The following is a 17,566-nucleotide window of genomic DNA, read 5'->3' as shown; positions in this document are numbered from 1 at the left end:
AAATAGAGATCCATTCTTAGCATCCTGCCAACTCCAGGTAACTTTATAAGGGAAGCTTCCAGTAGTTTCCCCTCTCCCACTGCACTGACAGCAGAGGTCATCTGCCTTCCTTGCATCCACCCTGGCAATGAGAGAAGTGACACAGCCTACAAGTTAGCACAGAAATTCAGAAACATCATTGGTAGCAAACAGAAAACTGCAGAGCAGCTCACCAGGTAAAATGCACTGAATAGGAAGGAAAATAACCAGCATACCTGGGGTGTAATGCTTCCCAGCCATATCCAGGAGGAAGGAGCAGTGGATTTCAAAGGAGGATGTAACTTTCTCTTCTGGCACCTGCTGGAGGTCCCCCACTGCTCTCCAAGGAGGTTTCAGCACATCTCAGCCACCTCTGCTATTATTCTGTCAGCATTTCTCTTGCTAAATCATTTTCCAAGTAGTTTGCAATCCACCCATTATAATTCTGTGTGTGCTGAAAATGGGCCTGAGATTTTTTTCCTACTGTTTTTCTCTCTCTCTGTGTTGTTTTTTTTTTTTTTTTTTTTTTTTTTTTTTAAGTAATGCATTAACCTGGCTTAAAACTATCAATACCTGAAAACAACTCTCAGCAACTCTGGATTTTGGGTGCTTTTCTATAAGGCAAAATCACAGCTGGAGGCAGTGAGACTACAACGTGGCTTTCAAACCCCAAATTATTTACCTGAATCACCAAATGGAAGTGTCATAGGCAAAATAACACCAGTATCACTTTACACTTGGAGTTTTCTGCTGTAGGACAACACCTCGGGGGAGGGATGCAGGGAACATTTTCATCATCAGAAGCTGACTTTCAAGGTTTTAGTAAAATTAACCCCAAATTCTGCTTAAGCATACCAAACATTAAAGCTAAATTATATCAGATTTATATACAGAGTATGGAATGTATACAAATACATAGTCATTTTTCCTACAACTCCACAGATATACCCCATATATGAAAAGGGAGTAAGCACACAGTGCTGGTCCCCACCTCATAACACTCAGTGCATGTATCTCCTTTTCTTAAATCCATCTTGGGGTGCTTGGCTTAAACAACAGGAGGCCACAGCCAGCCAAATAAGACTATCTCTAGAGTCATAAAAAAATCTTATTTTCTGCTTTCTTGAAAGCAATCCAATTTTTACCCCTTTCACACCAAAAAAAAAATACAGCTCCAAGAAATTCCTATAAATTATTTCACTTTGGATGAAAGGTCTGGAATAGCTTTATTTTATCTTCATGCCAATTAGTGTCAGAAATCTCACAAGGCAGCTCCTGCAGATACTCACTCCAGGAAGGTTGAACTCAGCTGTAGATCAGAGTCTTCCCCTGTATGCCAAGTGTCAGGAGGAAAGATGTAAGGTTCAAACCAAAGCTCCTAATCCCAAATGTGCAAAATCACACCCGAGTTTTGCCTTTGGGATCTTTTTTTTTTTTTTTTTTTTTTTTCCCCCCCACACTGAGAAAACTGTCATAATACATAAGGCTTTTACAATCTTAATGCAGCAAACTGAGCATCTATAAAATGGATCTCTGTGAGCTTGTGGCTGTTAAAAATCCCAGTGGAGTGATCTGAGCCATCCAGGCTGTGCAGGGTATAGTTTGGAAGGCCAGGAAGAAATGAATCACAATGGTCCATAAGGGATGTAATTATGGGAGTAGGTGCTTCTGACATTTACATTTTGCTAAGTGTCAAATGTTATTTATGAAATGTGGTGTTGTTTCCCTTTCTCAGAAGATTATAAATACCTTGTAAGAGCAATACACAAGGTTTTTTTTTAGTCCCCTACTCTGCCATATACTAATTACATTTATTTATTGCATGTAGAGCAGTAAATGCCATGTCTTGCTGTTCATATTTACAAGTAGAAAGACAGGAAAGTGCCAAGCTGCAGAGCAAGATTCCTGGTCAGTCAGCCAGCAGGATTGTCTGCAGGCAGAGCTGGGGACAATGCATCCATTTCCCTAACACCTCAGAGGTGCCAGAGGTGCCTCCCTTTCCAAAAGTACATGCAAAATTGGCTGGGTTGGAAGGGACCTCAGAGATCATCAAGTCCAACCCTTGCTCCACTCCCACTGCAGTTCCCAGCCCATGGCACTGAGTGCCACATCCAGGCTCTTTTGAAATATCTCCAGGGATGGAGAATCCACCCCTTCCCTGGGCAGCCCATTCCAATGCCTGAGCACCCTCTCAGTAAAGAAATTCTTTCTAATGTCCAACCTAAACCTCCCCTGGCACAACTTGAGACCTCTTGTGCCCTCTTGTCTTGCTGAGAGTTGCCTGGGAAAAGAGCCCAACCCCCCCCTGGCTCCAACCTCCTTTCAGGGAGTTGGAGAGAGTGATGAGGTCTCCCCTGAGCCTCCTCTTCTCCAGCCTCAACACCCCCAGCTCCCTCAGCCTCTCCTCATAGGATCTGTGCTGGATCCCTTCACCAGCCCAGTTGCCTCCTTTGGACCTGCTCCAGCACCTCAATCTCCTTCCTGAGCTGAGGGGCCCAGAACTGGACACAGGACTCAAGCTGTGGCCTCCCCAGGGCTGAGCACAGGGGCAGAATCCCTTCCCTGGACCTGCTGGCCACGCTGTTCCTGAGCCAGCCCAGGATGCCATTGGCCTTCTTGGCTACCTGGGCACACTGCTGGCTCCTGTTCAGCTTCCTGGCAATCCAGACTCCCAGGTCCCTCTCTGTCTGGCTGCTCTCAGCCACTCTGTGCCCAGCCTGGAGCTCCCCATGGGGTTGTTGTGGCCAAAGTGCAGGACCTGGCACTTTGCTGTTTTCCAGCATGCTCTTTACTGTTATTTGGTGTATTAGGTACCAGTGTTATCACTGCAGCCCTTAAAAACCCTCAGCTTGATCCAAGATCCAACATTTCTTATAAAAAGTTCCTCTAAACAGATACATTTTAAAAAAAATGGAATTAAAAGGTAATCCCAGAGCATTTATATTTTAGTCCCAACCACTGGAACATCTCTGAAACACTGGGTTGCAGTAGCTCCTCCTCATAAACCCTTGTGCATGAACAACTCCTTCACTCTCTGCCTTGGAAAACATCCTCCATCTCTCCTCTGCCACATCAGGCTGAGCCAGTAGAAGACATGGTTGTGATTTGTAACCATTCCCCAGCTCTTCAAGGTCACCAAAGAAACAAGAGATGGCCAGAAGAGGAATGGCATGGGCTGGATCTCCAAGACACAAGATGGGCTGTCCTGATGGCAGGGAAATGATAAGGGGGTGACTGCCATGACAAGCTGGGGTACCAGTTGTCCCAGTACCACCAAGCTGATGAGGTTTCCAGCATGGGAGTTTTTAAGGAGTTGGAGAAAAAATAAAGGGGTACTGCAGAAATATGTGCAGAGAATTCTTCCAAAATATGATGGGCAGGATGGGATGAGGCTCAGCATAATTTATTGGAAAATTGAAGGAATGAGTGATGAAAGCTGGTACTGGAGGTGGTACTTCTTGAAAGTGGATGAAGAGTAAAAGACAGCCATGAAAAGCCTGGGAAAAAACCTTAGGTTATAGGTGGATAAAATAAAGAAAGCATATTCAGGACAGGAATGCAAAGAGAAGTGTGGAATGATCAAAAGAATAAGCTGAGACAGCAATCTTGGCTGCCACGATTGATTTCAAAAGTAAAAGTCACATTTGTCAAGGAAAATAAAAAAAAAAGGATAACAATAGAGATACAAGATGAAGAGAGGCAGGGCTGGATTTTGACTGGAAGTATGACAATAAATGGTGTATTTTTGAGCAGTCAAGAAAAATCTGCAAGATCTGGAGTTACCCTCGATGAAAAGAAGAAAAAAACAAGGCTGAGTCAAAAAGGCTGCAGAGTTTACAGGGCTGAATAACAGAAGATGCTGACAATTTCCTCAGCAATCAGAAAAAGAGGTCAGAGAAAGAAAAACCTCTGGAGCTGACTCCTGGGAATCAGGATCCAAAGGACTGGTTGATCCATGTTAAGCCTGGAACTGATGGCTGAGTGTGTAAGGAGAGGGTTGGAGAAACAGGTGAAGAATGGAGAAGGAGACAGGGCTTGTTTTGCTATGACACCATCACCAAATTTCTGTGTGCAAATGAAGTAACTCATAAATTCACAGCAGGACAAGAAAAAGAGATCAAGGACTGAGAGCACCCAAAAAATCCCAAATAAAAACTGAAAGGAGAGAGAAAGAGAAATTTGAAACACAGGGGTAAAATCCAGAGACAAGGAGGCCAGGAAGGACTTGATTCAACATCAGCTGAGAAATTAATGGAATTAATGATGATAACAAAGAGCTGAGATCAACCATGAAGAGGCCACAGGAAGTCTGGGAAGTTGAGTTTCAAAGAAATGAAGATGACAAAACCTCTGGAAGCTTCTGGCCTGGAGCTGGAAGGAGCACATGTCAGGGACCATTAACAACCTCTTGGCCAACACAAAAATTCAGTGACCTAATCACACCATCTCTCCTGCTCACTGCAGAATAAGTAGAGAGCAGATAAAATTAGTTCCTGCTTTTATTTCTATTTTTAAATATTCAGAGATGCTCAGTGATAGAGACTTGACAGTTTGACATTTCATCTGTTCCAGCACATGTGCTTCAAGGAATAACTACAGATCCATAATTGTACCTCAATTTCTGGTCAAAGATGCCAGAACCAATAGATTTCCAGTAATGTTCAGAAATTCTCTTGCTACATTTAAAATAAGGTATCTTCTGCCATCAAGGAAAATGTTAATCTTGCTTTCTCAGACAAGATTCCTGGTAGCAATCTATCTGCATAATTAACACCATCATTGATATGAAATGGAGAAGAACAGAAATGCAGGGGTTACCACCACAAACCTGATAAAGTCTCAGAATAACCTGGAAAAAGACTTTCTAGAAGCCTTAATGGCTTTGAAAAAACTGCATTATAAGGTCAGGAGAGCTTAAATGTCAGGAAGATGAGCAAGATGTAGACATCTAAACCAGTGGCTGAGTGGTAGCACAGCCACACCATTGCCCCACTAGAAGAAAACAACCTGAGCCCAGCAGGATTATAACCATCACCACAAGCATTATGTGTCTGGATATCATTAGGAGTTAATTGCTAGTTCTCTGGCCAGTAGGAAAAGAAAAATTAATTTTTTTTGTTCTAAGTGCTACAGGTAAGATCTGGTACCCCTGTCACAGAACAGGGAGCTCCTCAGGTGGGTAAGACCTGCTCTGTAAGTCACATAATCCTCCAAAAATAAAGGTTAGACTAAGGGATAGGTAACAAGACTGAGGATAGATAGCCAACATTTTATTTATACATGTATTTATAATTATATAAAAATTGTAAATAAATAAATACATATATAAACATATAGTCTCAGAGAATGGTACATATTATATAGGATATAGAGAATATAGAGGAGGAAGCTTCACAGATTTCATACTGACACCCTGAGTATGGTGCATAGGAAAGTCATCAAACATGAGCAACATGAGCAATATTTCAGTATTCCTTGAAATCTTATAATCCCACAGGCTGTACCCAAGCCCTGTATTTCCATAAAGTTATGGGTCAACATCTCTGAAAAACTACTGAGTCCCTCCAAAGTACACACCAGATCATGCAAATGGAACTCCCTCCTTGGGTGCTGCATGTAAGAAAAATTGGTGAAGTGGGTGTCATCTTCACAAAGTGGGTTTATAAATCCACCTCTTTAGGATGTTCCTCAAAAATATACAAGAGACTGATGTAAGTCCATCGTGGTTTTTTGTACAACTTTAGAGTCTAGATAAATATTTGATCTATAACAATAGCTCAGATATTGCAGTATATTCTGGCAATTTTGCATATCTATGAGCTGACACAAACTTTTACTTTAACAGAAATAATCCCTTGCTTAAAGCCAACCAGTAATGGTTTTCCTATCATCTTATTTCTCCTTCAGTGTTGGGGTTTTCCCTTGAAGGCAAGAGGATTTTGCAATTAGTTGAGAAGTACACCTCATTTTCTGAACCTAGAAGAAAATGTTTTCCCAAGTATTTTCCTGAATTTAAATGTTATTTTTAAATACATTTTTGGAAAGTAACCTCCAGTAAACAAAGATTTATGGTTCCATAAATAAACAATGGGATAATTACAGCCTCTTCATGGAGCCCCTATTAGTCATGCACATCTAATGAAGCATTGCTAAGCTATCACAGGGAGATAGCCTGATGTCTGTGATTAACAAAATAATACTCATAAATAGCTAATGAACAATGATGGTCCTTTAAAAATTTTCCATATCCTGCTATCCTGAGAGCCCTCGTTTTTGGAGCTTCTCAAGGAACACATTAATTGCTAAATTCTACCCTGAAAAGGCAAATATTAAATAGCATAATGCCACTATTTGCATTTTTGCCTTCTACAGCCCATGCTTTCTGAAATACACAAGAACCCTTATGAAAGTCTAACAGTGAAAAAGAAATCACAGCTTGTGCTCTACTGGGTCTGACAGACACCAGGGAGCAGGGGGAATGTGGCAGAAGAAACTATCAGGGATTATTTTACTGTATCATGCAGCCAAGAAATCACTGATGTGACACTGGGTAGAAAAAGTTTGGGTTTAGTAATAATTGTGGCAGTTTTTATGTTAATTTAAAAATAAAACCAGCTCCTTCAGGTGAGGTATATATTTGGCAAACATGTTCTGGAGAAGTGGGATGAGTGGCAAACATGACAGGAGACAAAAGAGGTGCATTTGAGAGATGAAATAGGGCAAAATCCACCTGTGATGATAAATTTTGGCATAGATCAGGATAATCTCCTGTTAGTCAAATGAAACACAAATTTGGATTATACAGCTGCTGCTGGGGCTTTAAAAGCAGAACAATTTCTGTTGCTGTGCCTGTGTTTGCAGCCTCCTCCAGCAGATGACTGAGCTGATAGAACTGTACAGGTACCTCCAGGGCTGCAGGGTTAAGCAGGGCCCTTCTATCACACTCTAAATACAATGAAAAAAATTTGAAAAGGGGGATGAAGGGACCTATTTTTGTATTAATCCATGGAAGAGAACAATGAAATAGAAGAGAGAAGTGTTACTATTTCTATTGCAGTGCTGTAGCTCAACTGAATTGTATCTCATCTACCCTGCAAACTCACAGAAAATCCTTCTTGTATTTTTCTTGGTGAGATAAATTCTTCCCAAATGATATTCCACCTTGAGCCTAATCTCCTTCATGGATAATTTTACTCAAAGGGCAGAATTCCTAAAGCTATAATAATAGCATTATTAAAATCAATAGTTTTTGATAAATTTTATGTCTGGAACATAGTAAAGAGAGCTATAAAGTACAGGGGGAAAAGCCTTGCTTATCATTTTCAGTAGTAACCCAACTGCAGCCCTTCAGCTGTAATGAATTATGGAGCAATTCCCCTAAATCATCTCTATGAAGTCAGCTATGACACTGCCAATTTTAAAAAATTTGCTAGTTTTCAGCTACAAATTGATTTTTGATTCTGATAAATTAAAATCCAATAGGAGCCTACAAGATCCTCAAGATACAGAAGCCTACATTTTTTCAGAATATTTTTTTCAGAATATTTTTTTCTCTTCCCTATCACATCAGGCTGCCATTGGTGGCAGATGTGATATCAATAACTCATGATAAAAATTAAGAAAAGACACTCTGGAAAGATGAATAACCTTTCCAAACAATAAATGAGGTTTGTTTCTGGTGCTGAGAGTATACTGAGATTGCACATGGCTACCAAAAGAGAGAGGAAAAAGTTGGTGGGGCAGAGAGAGGCTGAAGGAGACTGTGAGAAGAATGGGTCAAGGACATCAAACTTTGGGACGTGGAGAGAGCCAAGGTGGGGAAAAAGCCAAAGGAATGGTGGCTGTTAAGAGGAGTTCATACACTTCTGCTTCAAAAGCTTGGCACAATTGTCCTGCTTTCAAAAAAGCACTGTAAAAACTGGTGTTGAAAGCTCCTCTGTCACAGTCCTGTTTCAAGAAGGACAACTCAATACTCCTGTCCATCACTCTGCACAGACACCTGGAAGGTGGCTTTAAAAGTTTCAGTGTAAGCCCCAGTGAGTGAGTGGAGGGTTACTGTAAGGATGATGTAGTTATGCTGGATTTAGAATATTGGGTGTCAGTTATGAAATGAAAGAGTTATTCTCATGTCTCCACCTCACTACTTGCAGACAGGAGAGTGTGAAGGATGCTGCAGGAAAGACAACTTGGCCCAACCACACTTGTTTCCAAAAGCATCTCCATTTCCCTCTTTATTTTACAAAAATTAATCCTATGTTTGTGGATGAGTGCCACAGGACAAGTCTCATGTTTTTTCTTGTTCTTTTTCCTCAAGAAAAAGACAGTAGCCTGAGGAAAGCAACTGTGGCCTCAGTGCAATTTGCAGATGACAAAGAAAACAAAACATTACCATGTTCTTTAGGGCATTAGACTCTGTTCTGTACACTGGATGAAGCTGGTACTCTCTGGCTTCATCTCATGGCTTGTCACCTCATCTCAGAGTTCTGGACTACCCTAATATCTCTTTGGTAAAAGACACAACCAGGACAGCACTGCCAGCCCCAGTCCTGACTTTTCTTCAGAGCCCAGGCTGTAACTTCAGCAACCTTCCCTTCAACACTGCTTTTGTATGAATTCTTTACTCATGCTGTACAAAACACATTCCAAATGAGCTTTTCATGACTAACTACTTGTATTATGTATCAGTGAGCTCAATGACATTGATTTTCTAATAATATAAATTAACTGGCAAAGATAATTTCATCTATCATTAGTAGGGTTTTATTTCTGGCATCATGTTAAATAGTTAATCTTTCAAAAGATTAAATCAAGAGCTTTTTAAAATTCAAGGCAGAGCTTAAACTGCTGCAAAAATCTTCTTAATTAGGATTAAAACAGTTTGTGTGTTGTCTCTTTAGATCTAAGTAGTATAATGTTTTGCTTAGGTTTCTTCTTTCAGAGCAATCTAAAAAAAATAAAATCAAACGTGATATTGCTGTGGTGAAAATTGTGTTAGGCATGGAGGTTCCCTGCAACTTCTCAACCAGAGCAACCTCAGTCTTTCAGGTATCAGCCCAGAGATGGGTCCAGGCTGGATGAGAAAATCCATATCCAGTCTGCACCTTGGACTGCTGAAGGCTTCTACAAACAAAAAAGTGGGCTGGTTTTTCCAGGAAGCAATTCTTTATCTGGCAGAAGGGAAACAAATCCCTTCTTGACACTTTCTGGACTCAAAGCTGTGACTCTTGATGCACATCAGGAGCATCTTGTGTGTTCAGGTGGTTCTAGAGAAGTAGCCAGGGCAAGATTTTATAATAAAGATTGATATAAAGATATAATAAGATAGATAATAAAGATATATAAATATATATATATATATAAAGATATAATAAGATTTTATAATAAAACCAGATCCTCATTCTACACTCTACACCTCAGTCACCTAAAGCTTTGCTGTATGATAACCCCATTATCAAGCTTGCCAGGTGCTTCACATGTGAAATATTAGTGCCCAGCCAGAAAATGCTTTTTAGAAAGATCCATGAAAAGATTCAGTTTTGTTCCACCAGGTGATTATTTCACTTACCCCTGTCTTTTCATCGAAGATCTTGATCCCCCCAAAGGAGACTGTTAGGAAGATTTTTTGTTTATGTTCCCCTTTTGAACGAGCTGTAGCAACAATTCCCTATTGAAACAAAAAACAGGGTGGATGCTTTCATTACTCTTCCAGCTGCCACAGCAGAACACAAAGATTTGCTTGTATACAGCTCACTACTTTTCTAGGAAAACTTAGGAGCTTTCTAGGAATACTCCCCCTCTTACTTTTGGCTTCCTCCCATTTTCAAGGTACTCTCTATGCTACCCAGAGAGCATTTCAAATATGCTCCCACTTCCAACCCCTGCACTAGCTAATCCTCCTTGAAATTTGTTTTCATGGAAGCTGAAGGTCATTTTCCTAGCTATAAGCTGCTTCGTTTTCTTTTCAAGGAAAAAAATACCAAGAAGAAGTAAAGGGAAAAAAAAACAAACCAAAAAACCCCAACAACTGTAGCTCACTTCATAGGCAAACATTTGGAATAAGAAAATGGAGCTTTTTTTATAAATGCATCTTCTTCTCAAAACCAAATTATGCCACTGATGTAGAAAACTTCTATTAAGGGCCCTTTTTTTTCCTGATCTCAGGCTTTTACTTTTTAAGTGAACTTGCTGATGTGCATCTCCCACACTAAGTGTAATAATCACTTCTATTTCCACCTTCTTAAGAGCCTGCCCTGACCACTAACATTGAAATAAGGTTAAACGTAACCAACTGCACCAGTAAATAAATTGAAACCCCAATAATTAATGTTTTAAGACACTCATGAGTTTGTTCCTTCCATTGAACAAACATGAAAATCAAAGGGAAAAATAAAAAAAAAAAAAAAATTAAAAAAAAAGCAAAGGGAGGAAAACACTCCCAACCATTTACTCCTAGCCCTAAGTCGTAGCCCTGCAGGGCAGGGGGGGAAACCCAAACTACACTCAAGAATAAAACATCCTCTCCTTCCTTCTCAACCACTCCAGCTCTTCACCTTTCCCAGGGCTCCTTAAATGATGCTTCCTTCAGAGAGCTCTCAGGCTCTTTGAGGGTTTTAAGAAAAGGCTGAGCTAAACAGAGACGTCTGGCACGTCCCACAGCGTTCACCCTCCCACACCACTTGTGCTCTCAGACTGTCTGCTCTCCAAGTTTGCAGCCTACTCAAAGGCTGCTTTTTTGTCACTGCTCCATCTCTTTCCCAAAACTCCAGGGAATCCTCTTCATCTTCCCTGTCCCCTCAGCACACTGTCTCCTGATTCTGGAACCCATCAGTGCTGCTGTTCCAAGTGTAAGACATGGTCCTCCCAAGGAGGACACATCAATTCTCCCTGTATCTGGCTACCTACACCCCTCAACCTCACTCACCCCTTAACTGTTCCAACAGAAGTTAAGATAACACTCAAAGGCAGCTGAGTAGCATTCAGTAGTAGTAGAAAATGTTCTGATAAATCATTTTTCTTCCTGGTGGCTTATCTCCCCTTTTGCCTAATAAAATTACTCAACGTGCAGATATGTTGTTTATAATTTGTGGACAAATTGCAGTGGTGTCAATCATGAGTAACAACCAACCTCAGAGAGAATGTATTAAAATTAAACTGGGAGAAGCAACACCAGCCCTGGGTTCATGTAAAATTGACTGATTTCAATCCATAATTAACCAGAGTGTGACTCGGGGGGTCATGAAAGGAGAATGAGCAAAAGTTGAAGCAGAAATTAAGATTAAACATTAAAAGTTCCACTGTACCTTGAGCTTCATCATGGAGTCTTGGCATAACTTGTCCCCTCGTGCAGCTGAAACCTCATCTATCCCAATCAGTTTTGCTTTGTATCGGACACCATCACCTTTAAACCTCTTTATTAAAGTGGCTTCACTGCGATCCTGACCTGGAAAAGACACAAGGAAAACGAGGACATTCATATAATTGCAAGGGAAAAAGAAAGGAATAAACACTTGGAATAATATGGCAAGTTAGATGTAACTCCTACCTCGATACCTACACGTGTGAACATTTAAATAGCATTAGGAGGAAAGCATTAGGTGAATGAAACCTCTCGGCCTCACTTCCTCAGATGAATTCCCAGTGGAACTGTTGCCACACAAAATCTTCTGCAGGAAATTTGCACACAAATGAGGTTTGCAAAGAGGAGAGAGAAGCCCTGGATCAGACCTCTTGGATCTGAAAACTTGTGTTCCGTATGGGTTGTTTGATTCCCAATACACTTGAGAATTCTTCATTCTGACACCAAAACCCTAACAGAAACATTTCTTCCTATACTGCCTCATCTACCCACTATTAGCAATATTTACAGCTACAGCCTGGATGATGCAAACCCCAGTGATGTTATTTCCTGGAGAATGTTGCTGGTCTAACCTCCCCCACCCAAGAAATACTGACTCCTTGTCCTATTCTTTCTGCTTATAGACCTACAGAAAAGAAAACACAACGAGCAATGGCAGCTCTCCCAGACTCACCAAGAAGTTGAAAAAATAGCACATGGTGTTGCTTAATAAAAGAGCAATCAGGGGGCAAGAGAGCACAGTACTGATAGGCTCAATGTACACAAATTGCAATTCTCAGACTTGCTTGAACAATGATAACTCTACAACAATTCATGAAAGGAACAGTTTTGTCAAGAAGATTTTTTCCCTGAGAATCTGGAGAAGAGTTTATACCATGTCTTAGCTGGAAAAATTATGTTAGTTGGGGAATCAGCCTTGCAAAAATTGATTAAAGATATATTTTGCAGCTGTCTCTGGAACTTCTTCCTCAGATGTCAAAAAAACCCCAGCAGTGAACTGTAAATAACTGCAACCAACCAACCAACATCCAAGGCACAAAGAAGCAGGGGAAAAAAACAAAAAAAAAGTGAGAGAGATATTAAACAATTTGAAGTTTATTGGACCCAATAGATTCCACCAGAAAATTCACCTAAACACAGAGTGACATTGCTAAAATGTATCCTGGTACCACATAGGAACTCTTGTCACAGACTCTGCCCCATCCTTCCAGCTATTGCACAAAATTAATAGAAAGTTGGAGCCTGCTATAAATTAACCCTAGGCAAGAATCTAGTATTAGCCACCTCTGTTTGAACATTTTGGGCTCACATTTTCTCCACACTTGATTCCTATTTAAAAGGTCCAATTTAGCCACTGAAAAAAAATCAATTATATTTGCTTCTTTACAGCTGCACAGAAGATCTGCTCTTATATTACTTTTAAAAAATGAGAGGCAAATGAGAAATCAGAAACTCAAAGCTATATTTGATTCAAAGTGAAAATACCCAATAAAATGCCAAGGCAGATGTTGGCACCATCAGCTAAAAACAACACAAAACCATTTTCCACTTTCAGCTCCCAAGTGGGGCAGGAGGGGGAACATCTGGAGACACAACAAAGTTCCATGTTAACAGTGGGCTTTCCCATGGCTTTTACACTTACAAAAATATCAATTTCATTTGCAGTAAGTCCAGTTTCAAAAGCTTTTTTGCCAACAGTTTTCATCTTGCCTATAAACAGGAATATTGCACGAGCATAGATGTGTCCAAGGGTGTTTCCTGGGTCTGAGTCATGATATGGAGACCTCCCATTCCTTTCCTGGTTTGAACATTTATTCTTATTCCAACCTATGAGCTATTCTGCTGCACATAACTAAATCCCTGACCTGAACAGCCCATTCAAACACAACCTGTGGCTCTGTTTGCTTATGCACAAGTCCCATGTCAATTATGACCCAGATTAAGTACAATGAAATGTTTTGGGGATAAATGACTGGGAAAAACCAGCAACCTGAAAAACCATGTGGATGTTTTAAACCGTGCTGGAAACTGCAAATTACTAGACACAAATTCATCCATAAAATCCTAGAGCCCATGTCCCATGAAAAAGCACAGAGAAGGCACAAACACACTGCCCTATGCTATAAACCAGCCACCTGCAAGAGTCACCATTTCTCAGTGTGTATCCAGATCTCCCCTGATCTACACCCACACTTTATTTCCAAATTTTGGTGCTGTAACCAGTGCTGACAAAAATTTTTACCCGTTTGGAAAATGACCATGTGACAAACACTGTCAGAGTGGTTGATTTGATAGCCCTCAGGAAGTGGGAGATTTATGTGTCATGGTAATTCATTTGCACATTGGACAAGGCCCATAGTCCAGACTCTCATTAACATATTATAGGATCATTTTGGTTGGAAAAGACCTTTCAGATCAAGTCCAATCATTACCCCAACACTGCCAAAGCCACCACTAAACCAGGTCCCTCAGCAAAGCATCTACAAAGCTTTTAATCATCTCCAGGGATGCTGACTCCAGCACTGTCCTAGGCAGCCTGTGCCAGGGCCTGACAACACTCTCAGTAAAGAATTTTTTTCTAATATTTAATCTAAACCTCCCCTGGCACAACTCGAGGCCATTTCCTCTTGTTCTACTATTTGTTCCTTCAGAGAAGAAGGCAACACTCCCCTCACTCCAACCTCCTTTCTGTTAGTTGAAAAGAGCAAGGTCTTACCCCCAAGCTCCTTTCCTCCAGGCTGAACAACCCCAGTTCCTTGGCTTCTCCTCATAATTTCATCATTAAAAATGTTTTTTCTAACGATAGCTCTTGAACAAAGTTCCTTTTGTGTTTGAAATAGCATAAATAAAAGATGCCTGAATTATGAGGCTGTAATTCTTCAGCTTTTCAGAGGAGGCAGAGGACTAACACTACACCACTAAACCAAAGAGCTGAGCCAGAAACCCATCCAGAAAAGTCCTGCCCTTTTCTTACCATGGATCAACCAGGGTCAATATTTTCTTCTTCCCAAGTCCCTGAGATCTGCTGCCACCCTTGGTTCTCCAGCCACCCCCTATGCTTGGTCCCAGCCTGGATTATCCTGGTTGGAGGCTGCACTTCCAGCTGGAGCTTTTATCTGAATAACAAGACACTGAATGTTGGGGCTTTCACTCTCAGCTTGCCTTCCTCAAACTATAAATGACATCTCAAGGGCAGGGACAGGGACATTCATAAACCAACTGTGAAGATTTTATGGAAAACTAAAGATAAAGAAGTCTCTGATCCCTACAAGCCCATAATCTCCAGCAAAAATTAGAAGCATGTTTAATGACAACTCTTTCTTTCTACAACACAGATTTCCTGAGATGTAATTTTTAGGATTTTTTGGCTCAGAAAAAAACACTGAGAGAAAACTCAAAGCTGTGCCAGGGGAGCAACTGATGCCCACCCCAGTTGTCCAGAGTACCCTGTGCAGGTAAGCATCTGCCCAGTGTTTTTCAGAGGACTAGAACCACTAAAATGATCCTAAGTAAAATTTTTTGTATTAAAACTTATAGATGAATGAGTACTTTCCAATGGTTTGCTCTGAAATGATTTTATAAATATCTTTCAATAAGAAACAGCCCAAGCATTTGCTCACAACTCAACACAACCCTTCCACCATCCAAAATGGAACCATATTATTAAAAAACCCTAAAAGCTACTGGATTCTCATGCCTCAAACTAAGAAAAAATGCAAGAACAGCAACAGAACCCAAACCACTAACAATGTCACACTAATTCAGGTTAGAAAGGTGATCAGTTTTAATTAGAAAATGAGCCCCTGTTGACACAAGCAAAGAACTATTTTGTTTGCAGTATATAGATTTATAATCCTCAGAGGCCCTTAAAATGTAACAGTAATTATTTCATCTACTTCTATAGATGTCACTGTTCACCTTTAAGCCATATTGTGCTCCAGCTGGAGCCTCTGCTCCTGTGTGTGTGGGAAAACGTGACCTTTGCTGCTGAGTTGTGACATTGCACTTGGACTTCAACAGTTTTTTAAGAGAACAATAAATCCCCAGGGCTGGGTGATGCAATGTGCTTCTGGGCTTGCATCTAAAGAAGAGAGAGGTTTATCATCAGCATCAGTGTAAAAGTATTTTATCCATCTCACTAAATATGCTGCAACACTAATAAAGGAGGTTTTTAACACACTCATTTTTATTCAAGGCACCATACCTTAATTAAACTCAGATTCTGCAGAGCAAGCCAGAGGCAATCCTCAACCCCAGCCTCCAAGGACTTAACCCAAGTACCTCAGGTCCATTCAGCCCTGAGCTGGATCTGGTAAACAGCCCAAGAGGCTGACAAGCTACTGCAGAAATTGCAGTTCACAGCAGCCTGGGTTGAAAATCAGAGGTGGGGACTCCCTGGCTCCCACCCACCAGCAGTGGGTCCTGGACCTTCTCAGGGAGCTGCTCCCAAGGCATGACCATGAGAGCAGCCCATCACCTGCCATTCAGGCCTTTTCAGAGAATCATAGAATTGGCTGGGTTGGAAGGGACCTCAGAGATCATCAAGTCCAACCCTTGCTCCACTCCCGCTGCAGTTCCCAGCCCATGGCACTGAGTGCCACATCCAGGCTCTTTTGAAATATCTCCAGGGATGGAGAATCCACCCCTTCCCTGGGCAGCCCATTCCAATGTCTGATCACCCTCTCTGGAAAGAAATTCTTTCTAATGTCCAACCCAAACCTCCCCTGGCACAACTTGAGACCTCTTGTGCCCTCTTGTCTTGCTGAGAGTTGCCTGGGAAAAGAGCCCAACCCCCCCCTGGCTCCAACCTCCTTTCAGGGAGTTGGAGAGAGTGATGAGGTCTCCCCTGAGCCTCCTCTTCTCCAGCCTCAACACCCCCAGCTCCCTCAGCCTCTCCTCAGAGGATCTGTGCTGGATCCCTTCACCAGCCCAGTTGCCTCCTTTGGACCTGCTCCAGCACCTCAATCTCCTTCCTGAGCTGAGGGGCCCAGAACTGGACACAGGACTCAAGCTGTGGCCTCCCCAGGGCTGAGCACAGGGGCAGAATCCCTTCCCTGGACCTGCTGGCCACGCTGTTCCTGAGCCAGCCCAGGATGCCATTGGCCTTCTTGGCTACCTGGGCACACTGCTGGCTCCTGTTCAGCTTCCTGGCAATCCAGACTCCCAGGTCCCTCTCTGTCTGGCTGCTCTCAGCCACTCTGTGCCCAGCCTGGAGCTCCCCATGGGGTTGTTGTTTTACTCTGACATGAAGGACAGCTGGGTTTGGTTCAGGTTACCTGACTCCTCCTAATGCTGTTCACTTTGCAGCTCTCCAGGTTTTCTTCCCAGGCACTGTGTCTTGTGTGTTTCAAGAAGACTCATCCCCAGCTCATGGTGCAAGCCAAGGATTACACTTCATTTTGGCTCCTAGCTTAAGAGAGCACCAAGCTAACACCGTGTGGATATGCTAACACTTAAATGCTGTTTATTCTCCCAGGGGATCTGTAAGTGTATTCCATAAATAGGAAAAGAAAAGGAACCAGAGCATCTCTGCAGTAAGCACATTGTTGCTTTTTCCCTCCCTTTTTCTAACACACTCCACATTCCTCACAGCACCCGCTAATCCAAACCAATAGCCCTGGAAATGGCTATATCCTTTATTTAAATGTGTGAAGCCCTCGGGGCATAATCTGAATTTCTTGATTTTATGACTGTAAAATACATAATGATATTATCCTCAACGTCAATAACATGCTCCTGGCAATCAATTTGCTGAAGATCTCCACTGTCTTTGGTTTCGGGTGAGGTTTTTTTTTTTTTTTTCCCCTTTTGTAACTAATAAACTGTCAAAGTTCTTTCCATCACACATTCAAATTACAAACCTGAAATGACACCTCCTTTTATCTTGCAGGGCTGCAAAACAATCACACACACACTTACAAACAGCCCACATCTTCCTGGGGACAATTAGCATTTTTATAGTGGAAGATACAAAACGCTGTGGTGCAAAATGACCTCCTGGATGCCCCCCCCCACTGAATTAATTGCTAAATTAAAGATATTTCCTGTTAGCTGTGCATTTATACCCCTCTATGTCCACATATATATGCATCCATAATTTTATGTACACATACACACGCACACATGGCACCCAGCTTCATTTGATACCAATTATCTGAAGAGAATTCATGGTAATTTTAATCAACTACAGAT

At 41.5% G+C, this 17,566-nt stretch overlaps 1 protein-coding gene across 15 annotated transcripts in view; it reads right to left on the bottom strand.

Moving 5' to 3' along the window:
* The window catches only part of DAB1 (DAB adaptor protein 1), a 425,811-nt gene that overhangs the window by 42,224 nt on the left and 366,021 nt on the right, over window positions 1–17,566 (bottom strand). For all 15 annotated transcript variants that reach the window (XM_071750042.1, XM_071750032.1, XM_071750039.1 and 12 more), the window contains 2 exons: window positions 11,319–11,458; window positions 9,584–9,682 (listed from right to left, as the gene is read on the bottom strand). In XM_071750042.1, the coding sequence (XP_071606143.1) occupies window positions 9,584–9,682; window positions 11,319–11,458 (239 nt within the window). The remainder of the gene's footprint in view (window positions 1–9,583; window positions 9,683–11,318; window positions 11,459–17,566) is intronic.

Source organism: Heliangelus exortis, chromosome 8 (genome assembly GCF_036169615.1).
Source record: "Heliangelus exortis chromosome 8, bHelExo1.hap1, whole genome shotgun sequence".
Classification (NCBI taxonomy): domain Eukaryota; kingdom Metazoa; phylum Chordata; class Aves; order Apodiformes; family Trochilidae; genus Heliangelus; species Heliangelus exortis.
The sequence above is the reverse complement of the archived record's forward strand: the minus strand, read 5'-3'. Positions and strand labels throughout refer to the sequence as shown.